Raw genomic sequence first — 13,564 nt, forward strand, 5'->3', positions numbered from 1 at the left:
AACTATTCTGAGTCAGGGTTTTGGAATGTGTGTGTATGTGGTGGTGTGCCTTTATGTGTTCCAAGTAATATGGGAATCTGCTTTAATATTTTGTTTTGCCTTATTTGAAGTGACTTTTTTAATATAGATGTTGATCTCTTTATGTAACTGAAATTTAGTTTGTGTCAGTAAATTTAAAAATATTCTTTTGAGGCCCGACGGCGGTGGTGCATGCCTTTAATCCCAGCACTCAGGAGACAGAGCCAAGCAGATCTCTGTGAGTTCGAGGCCAGCCTGGGCTACAGAGCGAAATTCAGGACAAGTACCAAAACTACATAGAGAAACACTGTCTCGAGAAACCAAAAAAAAAATACACACACACACACACACACACACACACACACACACACACACATACTCTTATGAATATTCTTAGGGTTTCTGTTGCTGTGAAGAGACACTATGACCACGACAGCTCCTATAAAGAAATCATTTAATTGGGGCTTACATTTCAGAGGTTTAGTCCATTATCATCATGGCAGGACATGGCAGCGGGCAGGCAGACATGTTGTTGGAAAGGAGCTGGGAGTTTTATATGTGGGTCGCAGGCAGCAGGGATAGAGAGAGACAGAGAGACAGAGACACTAGCCAGACTTGAGTATCTGAGACCTCAAAGTCTGCCCCAAGTGACACACCTTCTCCAACAATGTCACATCTCCTCCAACAAGGCCACACCTCCTATTAGTGCCACTCCTTATGGGCGTGTGGGGGCCGTTTTCATTCAAGCCACAACATCTTTATTTAACTCAGAAATGCTGGCGTTGGGGAGATAGTTTGGTTGGTAAAGTACTTGTAGCCCAAGCTTGAGGATTTGAGTGTCATCTCCAGCACTCGCTAAACATGTGCACCTGGAGTCATAACACTGAAGTCAAGAGCTTCCCAGGGCTGTCCAGCTGTTGGGGTCAAATTCAAGAGCTCCAGGTTTAGTGAGACACTGTCTCAAAAATAAGATAGAGAACAGTTGAGGTAGATACACAGTGTCAAAGACTGACTGCCCTCTTGCCTGTGTTTCTCCCTCTCTTCCCTTCTTTTCCTCTTTTTAACTTTACATTTATTTGGGGTGTGTGTGTGTGTGTGTGTGTAGGAGATAATATTCATGCCATGGCTGCACTTGTAGAGGTCAGAGCACAACTTTCAGAAGTCACTTCTCTCCTACCAGGTGGAACTCAGGTCATCAGACTTGGTGGCAAGCTCCTTTACCCTTTATGCCATCTTGCTGGTCCTACTTCAATTTTGATACTAGTTGCTCAATTGGTGATTTTCTCTGTCAGTAGTATGAAGCGTGATCCTAATTAGTCTTAACAATAAAAACCCGGAGTCAGATATGAAGAGTGAAAGCTGAAAGAGCAGAGCAGCAGCCACCAGCCACCTATGAGTCCTCCAACTGAATAGACTGAGATCCTGTCTCCACCCGCCTTATATTCCTATCTCTACCTCTCTAGTGCTGGAATTAAAGGCTTGAGCTTCCCATGTGCTGGGACCAAAGGCATTTTCCTCTCAAGTGCTGGGATTAAAGCCTGGCCTCTGTAGTTAAACTAGTGGCTAGCTCTGTCTTCTGATCTCCAGGCAAGCTTTATTTGTCCGAATACAAACGAAATATCATACAATAGTAGTACATTTTCCTTCTCATTTGGTTTAGCTATGGGTTAACAGATTTTTTGTTTATAATTAAATAAGGAATCTGTATGTTTTCTGTATAACATCAAGTTTAAGATTTTATTTTTTTTATTTTCTTATTCTGTGTATGATACATGTGTGTGAGTGTGGGTGCATACATGCTGAAGTGATGTGGAGGTCAGAGGACAGCTGTAGGACTCAGTTCTGTCTTCACATGGGTTCTGGGGATCATACTCAGATTGTCAGGGTTGCATGGCAAGAGCTTTTATCCCCTGAACAGTGTTCTGGGCTCAAGTTTAAGATGTTAGTGATGAATGTTGTAGATCTTATTTACTTGGAAAATTAACATAAAAGATTATTTTGTAAATCAGTTGCCTCATTTAAAAAAAATCTCAGCTGACCAGTTAGCTTTATAGTATAGAATGTTCATAAAGTGCAGTATATAGCAAATGCGTTTGATGAAGTCTTTTCATTTTGTTCACAATACTGATTGATTTAAAGTGATTAATGTTGACTGGGCATGGTGGCACATGCCTTGAGGCAGAGACAGTTAGAGCTCTGTGAATTCCAGGCCAGCCTGGTTTATGTATTGAGCTTAGGCCAGCCAAGGCTACATAGTAAAATCCTTTCTCAATAAAACAAACAAACAAACAACCCTCAAAATGACTAGTATCAATAACTTTGTTATCTTGTCCTTTTCCCAGAATTCCAGCTCACAATTAATGAAGAAAGTGGCAGTGGCTCCTGTTAATAATTTGACCCAGACAGGAACAACTGTGGCCACCACTGCCCCTGGTGCTTCCTCAGGACAAGTGAGTAGTGTGTGTGTGTGTGTGTACTAGCTGTTTTCTCACTACTGTTCAAGTATTTCTTGCCAGGTATTTAAGTGTCTAACTATGTGACGTTGAAGGCATATAATGTATGATGTTGCTCCTCAGACTGTGAACCATTGGAGATGTAGAAACAAGAAACCAGAGTATCTTATTAGATACCCATTGAATAAATGCATTAAAGTAATATAAATACATCTAATAACCATGTATTACAGTCTCTAGAAGGAGGTGCTAAAATAGAATATGGATAAGTTATTTTTTAGGAATCAATACTTGTGAAGAGAAGGAGAGTAAGCTTAGGCTAGACTCATAATTGATAAAATTTTAGCCAACCTAATAGAGAATGTTAGAGCATATGTACCTTGTCAGCATTGTCCCACTGAGAGTCAGCATAGACTATCCTGGGAAAATTGTACTTTGTTCAAGGTATCTTCTTTGCAGCAGAGACCAAATTAATGGAGCTGATAACTGAAAGTCATTCCATAGGGCAGCCAAGACAGTACAGATCTCTCCTTGCAGTGGTTCATTGACACCTACATCTTATGTCACTTGGATGTATGCTTCTCGAACGTGTTACAGACAACTGCCCTGGGATGCTAATGGACTTCTTTCCTTTGGAAACAAAGAGGTTAAAAGGATAGACTATGTAGCCTTACTCCTGTAGCCTACACTAAATCATGTCAGTTCTCTGCTGTCCACCTTACATTACCCTCACTTTTTGCCTACTACTATGCTGGTCTTGGGAGTTGCTTACTAGTATAATCAGATTTTCCTCTTAGGAATCTCTCTAGATCCCTCTGTGGATATGTTCCTGCCCTATCTTGGATTTTCTGTTTTTCTCCACTCGTAACAGATTAGCACAGATTGAGTAATTTATAATGAATAAAAGTTTGTTTGACTCATGATTCTGGAGATGGGAAGTCTAAGATCATGTTGTTGTGGAGGCCAGAAGAGGGGGTTGGATCACCTATAACTAGAGTTAGAGTTAGTTGTTAGCCACCTTGTAAGTGCTGGGAATTGAACCCAGGTCTTCTGGAAGAACAGTAAGAGGTTTTTAACTACTGAGTCATCTCTCCATCCCCTTAATTTTGCCCAGAATTTCATCATTGGTTTTAGTTGTCATTAATCAATATTTTTAATTTACTTCCCATTTTACCAGAACATTCTGTCTGATGTAAGTACCAGTTTATCTGAAGGGAAAATTTGGGTGTCCATTCACCTATCTTTTTTTTTTTTTCCATTTTTTTTTTTTTTTAAAGATTTATTTATTACATATACAGTGTTCTGCCTGCATGTATCCCTGCAGGCCAGAGGAGGGCACCAGATGTCATTACAGATGGTTGTGAGCTACCATGTGGTTGCTGGGAATTGAACTCGGGACCTCTGGAAGAGCAGTCAATGCTCTTAACCCCTGAGCCATCTCTCCAGCCCCCCCATTCACCTATCTTAACTTGTGCAGAAAGAATTTTTCTTGAGATTGCAAGCATCTCAGTTAAAGTCATGCTGCAGATGTTTAGTCTTCTCTGTGCATATTACCCCCTCTACCCTGCTTTTCCTATGCTGTGTAATCTTTAGTATATTTGTTGCTTTATCTCTAGTTTTCTAATTTTGTACTTTAACTTACAGTTTTTGTGTTAAACTTTCTGTCCTGCAGGTGGTGCTAGAGTCACACCACCTCATTCTGATACACATAGAAATTAATGAAATTCCTTTCAGTGTGGAAATAAGACATCCCTCTCTTGTAATGCTATTATGTTTATTCTGATGGTCCACAGGAGATCAGTATAGCTGAGCATATGAAAATTAGTTGATAACTCTAATTTATACTTAAGAGAAAGCAGAAAAGTGCATAAAAAGTATGAAGATTTGTTCTTACAAGTACATTTTTGTGCACTTGTGTGATCACCTGTGTACGCATGTGTGCTAAATAAAGTTTTCCTCAATTGATCTCTCCCTTATTTTAGACGAGGATTCTCACTGAACTTGTCATTTGACCTACAGTGGCTGTTCAGTGAGGTATACTCCACCCTGAGATTACCTATCTCCACCCCACAAACACTGGGATTACTAGAGGGCACCACCATGCCCAGCTTCTATGTGAGCATGATGATTAGAACTCAATACCTTATGTTTGCATTCAGCCATCTTCCCAGCTCCATTAATAATATATTTTTATTAACATTTTAATGACTTTTTTGTGTGACACTGTTTTTCACAGACCACTCTAGATTACATTCCTATTTTTGCTTTTGCATTTGGGCATCAGGATTAGAAGGTTAAGTAACTTGCTGGTAACTAATAATGTAGTAAATGACAGTGAAGAGTAGAGTGGTAGCTGAGAGTGAAATGCAGATCTCCTCCAGTCCAGAGTTCTGATAAAGTGCCGAGGAGTTTAGAGTACCACTTGAAAGCAGAGATGTCCAATTTATTTGTAATCTTTTCAGTGTAAAGTGAAGTTCCCTCTAAGATGTCATAGCAATACATATTTAACGTTATGTTGACTTAATTTCAGTCTGTGGCTGTACCTCCTGTCAAGCCAGTGAATACTGTAACTATCCTGAAGCCATCAAGTTTGGGAGCAGTATCTACCCCCTCAAATGACTCCAGTCTCAAAGCGGAGACCTCAGTAGCTGCTCAGACTAGTCTTTCTCCGGTAAACTCTCACTTGTATCTTTTTTTTGTTGTTGTTGTTATATGCTTTTTCCTGTTTGCTAACATTTGTGATTATTTTTTTTATATCAGACAGTGCTAGAAAATGTGAAAAAATGTAAAAACTTCCTTTCAATGTTAATAAAACTAGCATGTAGTGGATCACAGTCTCCAGACATGGGAAAGAATGTGAAGAAGCTGGTGGAGCAACTTTTGGTAAGTTGATATTGTATAATTTTCAAGCTATGAGAGTCCATAGGACATGTTTTAAATGGGCAATGATGTTTCAATAAAATTTGTTTTAAATATACTTGCTAAAACTTTTTGCTTCATTAAAGCTTTGTTTTGTAGTTGTCACTGCCGTTAGAAAATAATCACTACAGTTAGAAAATCACCGCAGTTAGAAAATCCCTACAGTTAGAAAATCACTGCAGTTAGAAAATCACTGCAGTTAGAAAATCACCGCAGTTAGAAAATCACTGCAGTTAGAAAATCACTGCAGTTAGAAAATCACCGCAGTTAGAAAATCACCGCAGTTAGAAAATCACTGCAGTTAGAAAATCAATCACTACAGTTAGAAAATCACTACAGCTGGGCGGTGGTGGCTCATGCCTTTAATCCCAGCACTCAGGAGGCAGAGCCAGGCGGATCTCTGTGAGTTCGAGGCCAGCCTGGACTACCAAGTGAGTTCCAGGAGAGGCGCAAATCTACACAGAGAAACCCTGTCTTGAAAAACCAAAAAAAAAAAAAAAAATCACTACATACAAAAAAGTAAATCTTTAATGTGTTTAATTTTACCATATATGTAAGGTGGACATAATATTTTAAATATATATTGTTTTTATGCCAGTCTTTTTATGTGTATTTTGTGGACAGATAGCAACAGTTATAAACTTGTCAAATAACTGTTTTAGTTTTAGATCTGTTTATCTTAGACCAACAGACAGCAGTTCTCAAAATTTTGATCTCAGAATATTAGGATATCTTAATATTCTTTTTTTTTTTTTTTTTTTTGGTTTTTCGAGACAGGGTTTCTCTGTGTAGCTTTGCGCCTTTCCTGGAACTCACTTGGTAGTCCAGGCTGGCCTCGAACTCACAGAGATCCGCCTGGCTCTGCCTCCCGAGTGCTGGGATTAAAGGCGTGCGCCACCACCGCCCGGCTTAATATTCTTAAAAATAAATAACCCCTCAAGATATATTTGTGTGTGTGTGTGTGTGTGTGTGTGTGTGTGTGTGTGTGTATATATATATATATATATATATATTTGCCTTTGGAATTAAAACTAAGTACTAAAGCTATTTATTCAACTAAGAATAACAAAGCCATTATATGTTAACATGTAATATTTAAAGAAAAACTACAATTTCCAAAATAATGAAACTGAGTGGGAAATGACATTGATTTGCATTTTGTAAATTTGATGCTGCACTTAATAGAAAGCAGCTGGGTATTCTTTATTCTTCCCTTATTCTATTTTGTGATGGGCTGTTAGAGAATTTGTTGACAGAGTTAAAGAATTACTGTCTTCTTGCAGAGAGGTAGTTGGAATATTGGGCATTTTAGTAGCCTTTTCTAGATCCATGTGGACATTGTTTAGTAGACTACTTAATTATTACACTGTTAATGAATCTCTTAACTCATGTGTAATTTTTATAGTAGCATGCAATGTTTAAAAAAAATGCTGATTCTTAGAATTATGTAGCTCTTCTAAAAGTTTCCATATATTTAATGAATTAAGGTAATTGATTCCTAATTTCTTCCAGCCTTACATATGTATATCTGTATATAGCTATAAATCTATACCTCTGTCTACCTCCCTGCCTACCTTCCTACATCTTGTTTGTGTGTGACTGTGGTGTGTATAAGTGTGTACATGCCATACTCAGAGGTCAGAGGAGGGTGTCAGGTATTCTTCTATATCACTTTGCTTCATTTGTTTGAGGCAGGGTCTCTCATTGAACCTGGAGTTCTTGGTTTTTTTGCTAGACAGGCACCAAGCATGCCATGTCACTCCCCTGATAGCACTGTGGTCACAAGTGCATGGGAGATTATATCTGATTATTATGCTGAAGTTGGAATCCAAACTCAGGTCTTTGTTACACAGAAAGCTCTTAATCACAAGCCACTTCTCTGCCACTTAAGTGTTCTTTGTTGTTTTTGTTTTGTTTTTTTGAGAGGACAGCGTTTCTCTGTGTAACTGTCCTGGCTGTCCTGGAACTCACTTTGTAGTCCAGACTGGCCTCAAACTCAAAAGAGATCTGCTTGCTTCTGCCTCCCACGTGCTTGGATTAAAGGCGTGTGCCACCACCACCACCACCACCACCACCACCACCACCACCACCACCACCACCAGGCCACCCTCAGCAGTTTTTTTAAGTCCAGAGAAAGTTACAAATTTTCCAGAATTGTGATTCTTTGCATATTAGAATCTTCTTCATGAAAAGAATATTGTCTTCACTGTATTCTCTGATTGGACATGTCTATTTTTTAGTTCTCTGGTGGCATGAGATAAAAGGCCTTGTAAAGGTGTTTTTTTTTTTTTTTACCACTTATGAAAAGCTTATGTTCAATCATGAATTAAGTACTTCGCCTCTTCTTATTTTTTTAAGTTCATTTAATTTTAAGAGACTGGCTCACTGCTGTTTACGCTGGCCTTCAACTCCCAGGCTAAGGTGATTGGATTGCCTCCTAGAACATGCACCACTGCACCTAGTTCTGTTTCTTTTTTCTTTTCTTTTTTTTTGGTTTTTCAAGACAGGGTTTCTTTGTGTAGTTTTGTTAAACTATTTGTAGATTGGGGAGACTGCAATCAGGATGTAAAATAAATAAAGAAAGAATATTTGCAGATCTGAAAGTATCTTCTTTTCTCCCATTTCTTAGGATGCAGAAATTGAAGCAGAAGAATTTACTAGGAAACTATATATTGAACTCAAGTCTGCACCTCAGCCACACCTTGTACCTTTTCTTAAGGTAGGGTGTATTTCTTTGGAGAAATTGTTTGGGTTAAATTACTTTAGTTTAAAACCTGACTGTTTTAATGTGACTGGAAATCAATGGAAGATACTACTGATGAGAGAAACTTTAGCACTTTTGTAACGTTCTATAAGACAACATTCATTTGAGCGGTTTAGAAAAACAGGCATAACAGCAACTTTAAAAAAATTCACTTGCATTTAGTTACTTAGTGGGGTGGCTATGTCACGTGTAGAGGTCAGAGGACAACTTAAATGAGTAGGTTTACTTCCACATGGAAGTTGATGGTCTAGAACTCTGGTTGCCAGGTTTGGTGGCAAATACATTTACCCACTGAGTCATCCCACTGGTTCCCCCCAAGAGTAACATCTTACTCATGAGTGTAACTTGATGACTTGGTAGTGTATAATATTTGTATTGGAATATAGTCAAAGATTTTTGTTTTTAGAGTGTGTGTGTGTGTGTGTGTGTGTGTGTGAGAGAGAGAGAGAGAGAGAGAGAGAGAGAGAGAGAGAGAGAGAGAGAGAGAGAGGGGGAGTTGAAGTCAAATGTTGAGGTTAGGCATCGCCCTAAATTGCTCTCCACCTTATATATTGAGGCAGGGTCTCTCACAAAACACAGCTCATGGATTTGGTTAGTTTCATAAGCCAGTTTGCTTCAAGAATTCCTTGTCTCTGTGTCCCAAAAAAAATGCTGGGTTTCAGGATATTTACTTGGGTGCTGGGGATTAAACTCAGATTATTTTTTTCCAGATTCTTAAGTGCTTTTAAATTCTGAGTCATCTCCCTACTCTTAGTTTTTTTGAGACAGGGTTTTATTTATTCCAGGCTAGCTCCTATTTAACATGTAACTCAGGAGTACCTTGAGTTTCTGATAATTCTGCCTCTACCTCACAAGGACTGGGAATATAGATGTAAGCCAACGTGCCTGTCTCAGAGAGAGAGAGAGAGAGAGGGAAGAGCGAGAGAATATATGAGGTCTTGGTGATCCATGTTAAAATAATAAACCAAACATGGTTTATTAGATTTAATATAGTTATAATTTAGCTAATTTACTAGTAACAAGTGATTATAATTGTTAATAATTTATAATGTTGGCTTTCCTCTTCAGAGTTACTGAAGTAAATACATTTTTAATGAAGAACTATATCTTTGATAACAAGAACTTATTTTGACAGAGTAAAAAAGTTTCATTTAGATTTTCAGAAGCTAAAAAGGAATTAAATTGAAATTATAAAGTCATTAAAGACCCAGGACTATAGTGAATTAAGTTTGCTCTGTAAACATTGAAGTAATAGAATGAGTAGTTGCTTTTTAAGAATGTTGGGGTAATGATCCAGGAGAGATAAAAGACAGTTCACAGGGAGGATGTGTTTTGCTTTGTAAAGGATGAGTGGGAAGGAGGTGGGAACACACCAATTTCATAAGGATATTTTAAACAATGGGAACTGTTTCTGAGTAAATGACCAATTGGTTAGATGGGCACAAATCATGATAAGAGGGACCAAAGAAACTGAGAAAGTATTAGCCAGAGACTTGGTATTAGGTAGGAAAAGTTGAAAGATGAGCACAGTAACCAAGTATTACATTTAAATAAGGTGGAATATTGGTCTTTGCATCTGGAGCCATAGCTAGAATTGGGCGGATTTGTCTAGAATGTGAAGTTCTGTTTGTAAAAATCACCCGTGGACATGGTCTGGATTCCCTGATCTACCACTTACTGAGCAGTAGAGGCATTACTTCCAGACTCCTTCATTCCTAACACTTTCAGTTGTAGGTGCTGTTCATAGCAGTGATGTCCTTTGTCCTTTGCTTTGCCCTATTGTATGCTATGAGGGGAGAAGGAGGAAAACTGATGACAATCTGCTGTGTCACAGCAGATGATGTCAGTCAGCTTTCAATTGTAATATGGTGAGGTGATAAACTTCTTAAGAGAAAGGTATATTTTAGCTCACAGATTTTTAGTCTCCTATTTGTGATTGCCCAAGGTGTTAGCTGTGTGACAACACAGCATGACAGCGGCATGTGATAAAGTCAAACTGCTCCTCACATGGCCTGGAAGTGAAGAAGAAAGAGAGAGACCAGAGTCCTACAGTCCTGTAAATGGCATGCCCCCGTGGCCTTGAGATGAGGGCTTACATTGGGCCCCATCTCCTAAAGACATCTACTAGTATTTTTCCATGGTGCCAAGCTGGGGACCAGCCCTATAACATAAAGCCTTTGAGAGGCACTGGAGATCTATCCAAACCATAGCAGATGACATGATGTGCATTGGTTGCACTTGATTGTCATATGACCTTTTGAGAATAGATGCCAGATAGTGTTTTCTGTTTTAGAGAGAACAAAAACCATTTAATTTGCCATTTTTCTTTTTTTCCCCCCCAGGATTTATTTATTTTTATTTTATGAGTGTTTTGCCTACATGTATGTAAATGTACAACATGTGTGTCTGGTGGACCAGGAGGTCAGAAAGTGTTAGATCCCTCTAACTGGAGTTATGGATGGTTGTGAGTTGCTGTGTGGGTGCTGGCAACCAAACCTCAGTCATCTACAAGAACAGAAAATGCTTCTAACCACTGAGCAGTTCATGAAGCCCTTTCTCTTTCTGCAAAGGTTTACTCTCTTGTTATTTGTGTGTATGTGTACATTTGAGTAAATGCTGTGTGTGTGTGTGTGTGTGTGTGTGTGTGTGTGTGTGTGTGTGTGTCTCTGTGTGTGTGTGTGTGTGTGTTTTACCCTCAGAGGCCAGAAGAGGGCCTCTCATACCCTGGAGCTAGAGTTACAGATGATTGTGAGTTTCCCAGTGGATGCTGAGAACTGGAGTCTTCTGGAAAAGTAGCAAGAATTCTTAACTTCTGAGTCATCTCCTCAGCAGTTTTTTTCATTTTTCAATGTTTTTTTAGTTATATGTAGTAATGGGTTCATTATGATATTTTTAACACATATATGTATTTGGTTATATCTAGCCCCATGAATCCTTTCTTGTCCCCCTCTCGTTTCTGATGATCTCCTTCACACCATCTCTAGTATTTTATGGGTTTGGCTTGTTTGTTTTGACTTTTTTGGCTTTTGATGACCGAATGAGTTTCATGAGAGTGACTTACAAGAACCTGAGTTAGTAAGCTCTATTTAAATGAAAGTGGCGCACACCTTTAATCCCAGCACTCAGGAGGCGGAGGCAGGGGCATCTCTAAGTTCAAGGTCAGTCTGGTCTACAGAGTGAGACCATGTCTCCCAGAAAACAAAACAAGATGGTACCTTACCAGTGGCCACAGTGAAAAAAACAACTCTCCCTCCCCCATAAAACAATAATTACAAGGAAATCCCCCAGGGAGTAGTGGGTCCCTGTGTCCTTCCCCCTCTACTATAGAATGTTGAAGGGACAGATTTTGTGCAGGTCATTTTCTTAAAATACGCCCTTGTGCTTTGAGAATTTCATAAATGCATACTGTATGTTTTGATGGTAATCACCATGTCCCTCCCATCCGTAGTTTGTACTATGTTCATTTTGTAGTCCCTTTGCCCACTCTTCCCAATTTCATGTTCATTTTCTTTTTGTTTTATAAAACCCAGTGAGTTCAGTTAGTGCCACCCTTATGTTTATGGGTGTGGGACAGTCTCTGTTGTGAGACCAGCTTACCAGGGGCCACACTCCTGGGGAGAACTGACTTTCAGCTGTCAGTAATTCCTCAGTTAGGGGTGGGGGTTGGGAGCTCTTCCCCACTTTATGATGGCATGTTGATGGCCTTGATTTTGTGCAGGTCTGTGTAGGCAGACAGCGCTGCTGCTTGTCCTGTCATGTCCGGAAGACCATTTCAGTGCAGTCCTCCTGAGCTGGTCCTTTTTCTTTCTGCTCATTTTCTGAGATGCCCCTGAGCCTTTGAGGGAAAAGGTTGTTATATAGATGTCTCATTGTGTCTGAGTACTTCACATAGTTGAAGTTTTGATTTTCTGTGATGTCACCCATTGCACAAAGAAACTTTTCTGATGACGTCTGAGAGCTGCACTAATCTGTAGTTTAGAGATAAAAAATTTAGAGAGTAGTTTGATAACTATGTTCATTTAGCGGAATAATAGTAATAGGATCACTACTGGGGCATATGAGCTCCCTCAGACATTGGCTCCTGGCCAGGGTTACAGTGCCAGGCATGTGTTATTCCGGCAATATTCTTGCCAGTATTGCACCCAAGGCACTTGTTACTGTAATTCACAGGGTTCTCTAGCTAAGATTGTTGATGACTTACCCCCAGCAGCATGCATAGTACCTTCCAGTACTGTGAAAGCTAGCCAGTAGTGAGAGGTACCTTCCTGGTCGGTACCAACTTGGTTTCTCCAAGTCCTGTGGTCAAAGTATGTGGTTTCTTCCACAGTAGGGTCTTACCAAGTGGAAATAGCCTATATTATTGCTTCAGGGGCCTCTGGGACAGCCTTGGCTAACGAGTTGAAAGGATGTATCCCCCATTTACTGTTTTTTTAAATTTTATTATCTTTTCTTCACTCTACCTTCCCATTCATCTCCCCACTAAAATCTCTCCCAATTTCCCCTCTTTTTTTTTTTTTTTTTGACAAGGTTTCTTTGTGTAGCCTTGGCTGTCCTTGAACTAACTCTGTAGACCAGGCTGGCTTCAAACTGACAGAGATCCTCCTGCCTCTGTCTCCCAAGTGTTGGGATTAAAGGCATGCCCCACCACCACATGGCCCCATTTTTTCCTCTTATATGCACATCTTGTGAAGGTAATCACAGCTGGGATTTATGTTCCACATGGGCCCCCTTCCTCTGGTGCTGTAGCATTCGTTATCCCACTTTTGTGATATTCCCTGAGCCTTGAAGGGGTTGATATACATGTCTCAGTTATAACTGGCCATGCAATGGCTGCTTATTCTTGGCACGTTGACCAATTATTAGTCTCTTCAGACTACTGACCACTGCAAAAAGAAGCTTCACTGACCCAAAGCTAACAGCAGCACTAATCTAGGAACACAAATATAGTTATTTTGAAAGAGTTTGGTGGGTATAGAATGCTCATTTAACCAAAGAACAGCAATAACATTGTTACTAGGACCTACCTCCTCAGCCAGAGAATTTTGAGCAGGTTTACAGTAACAGGGCCTCAGATCTAGTCAGAAAGCAATTGATCTGCTCTGTAGTGGAACTGCCACTGTTGCACTAATGGCTGCATCTTGCCTGGCTTGGTGCATGCAGAATCCACAGCTGAATAAAACCTTTGGTGACTTTTCCCTGGAGCAGCCTAAATGGCACATCTGAGAACTATGAGGGATACCTCATGGAGGAGCCTGCAGCCCAGTTTCACTTTGTGACCCAAGCATATGGCCACTTCAGCACTAGGGTCTTATCAGTTAGCTCTAGGGAGCAAGCAACAGCAGTGGCAGTCACCTGTATTGTTCGGAGGCCTTGGGACTCTCTGGCCAACAACTTGAAGCAGTAGCCCACT

General features: G+C 39.8%; 1 protein-coding gene across 1 annotated transcript in view; it reads left to right on the top strand.

Annotated features, from left to right (window-relative positions):
• Taf4b (TATA-box binding protein associated factor 4b) overlaps positions 1 to 13,564 on the top strand; it is a 123,038-nt gene that overhangs the window by 13,352 nt on the left and 96,122 nt on the right. Inside the window, exons 3-6 of the mRNA XM_059246361.1 lie at positions 2,361 to 2,468; positions 5,002 to 5,142; positions 5,232 to 5,354; positions 8,020 to 8,109. Coding sequence (XP_059102344.1) covers positions 2,361 to 2,468; positions 5,002 to 5,142; positions 5,232 to 5,354; positions 8,020 to 8,109 — 462 coding nt within the window. The remainder of the gene's footprint in view (positions 1 to 2,360; positions 2,469 to 5,001; positions 5,143 to 5,231; positions 5,355 to 8,019; positions 8,110 to 13,564) is intronic.

This window comes from Peromyscus eremicus, chromosome 19 (assembly GCF_949786415.1).
Source record: "Peromyscus eremicus chromosome 19, PerEre_H2_v1, whole genome shotgun sequence".
NCBI lineage: Eukaryota > Metazoa > Chordata > Mammalia > Rodentia > Cricetidae > Peromyscus > Peromyscus eremicus.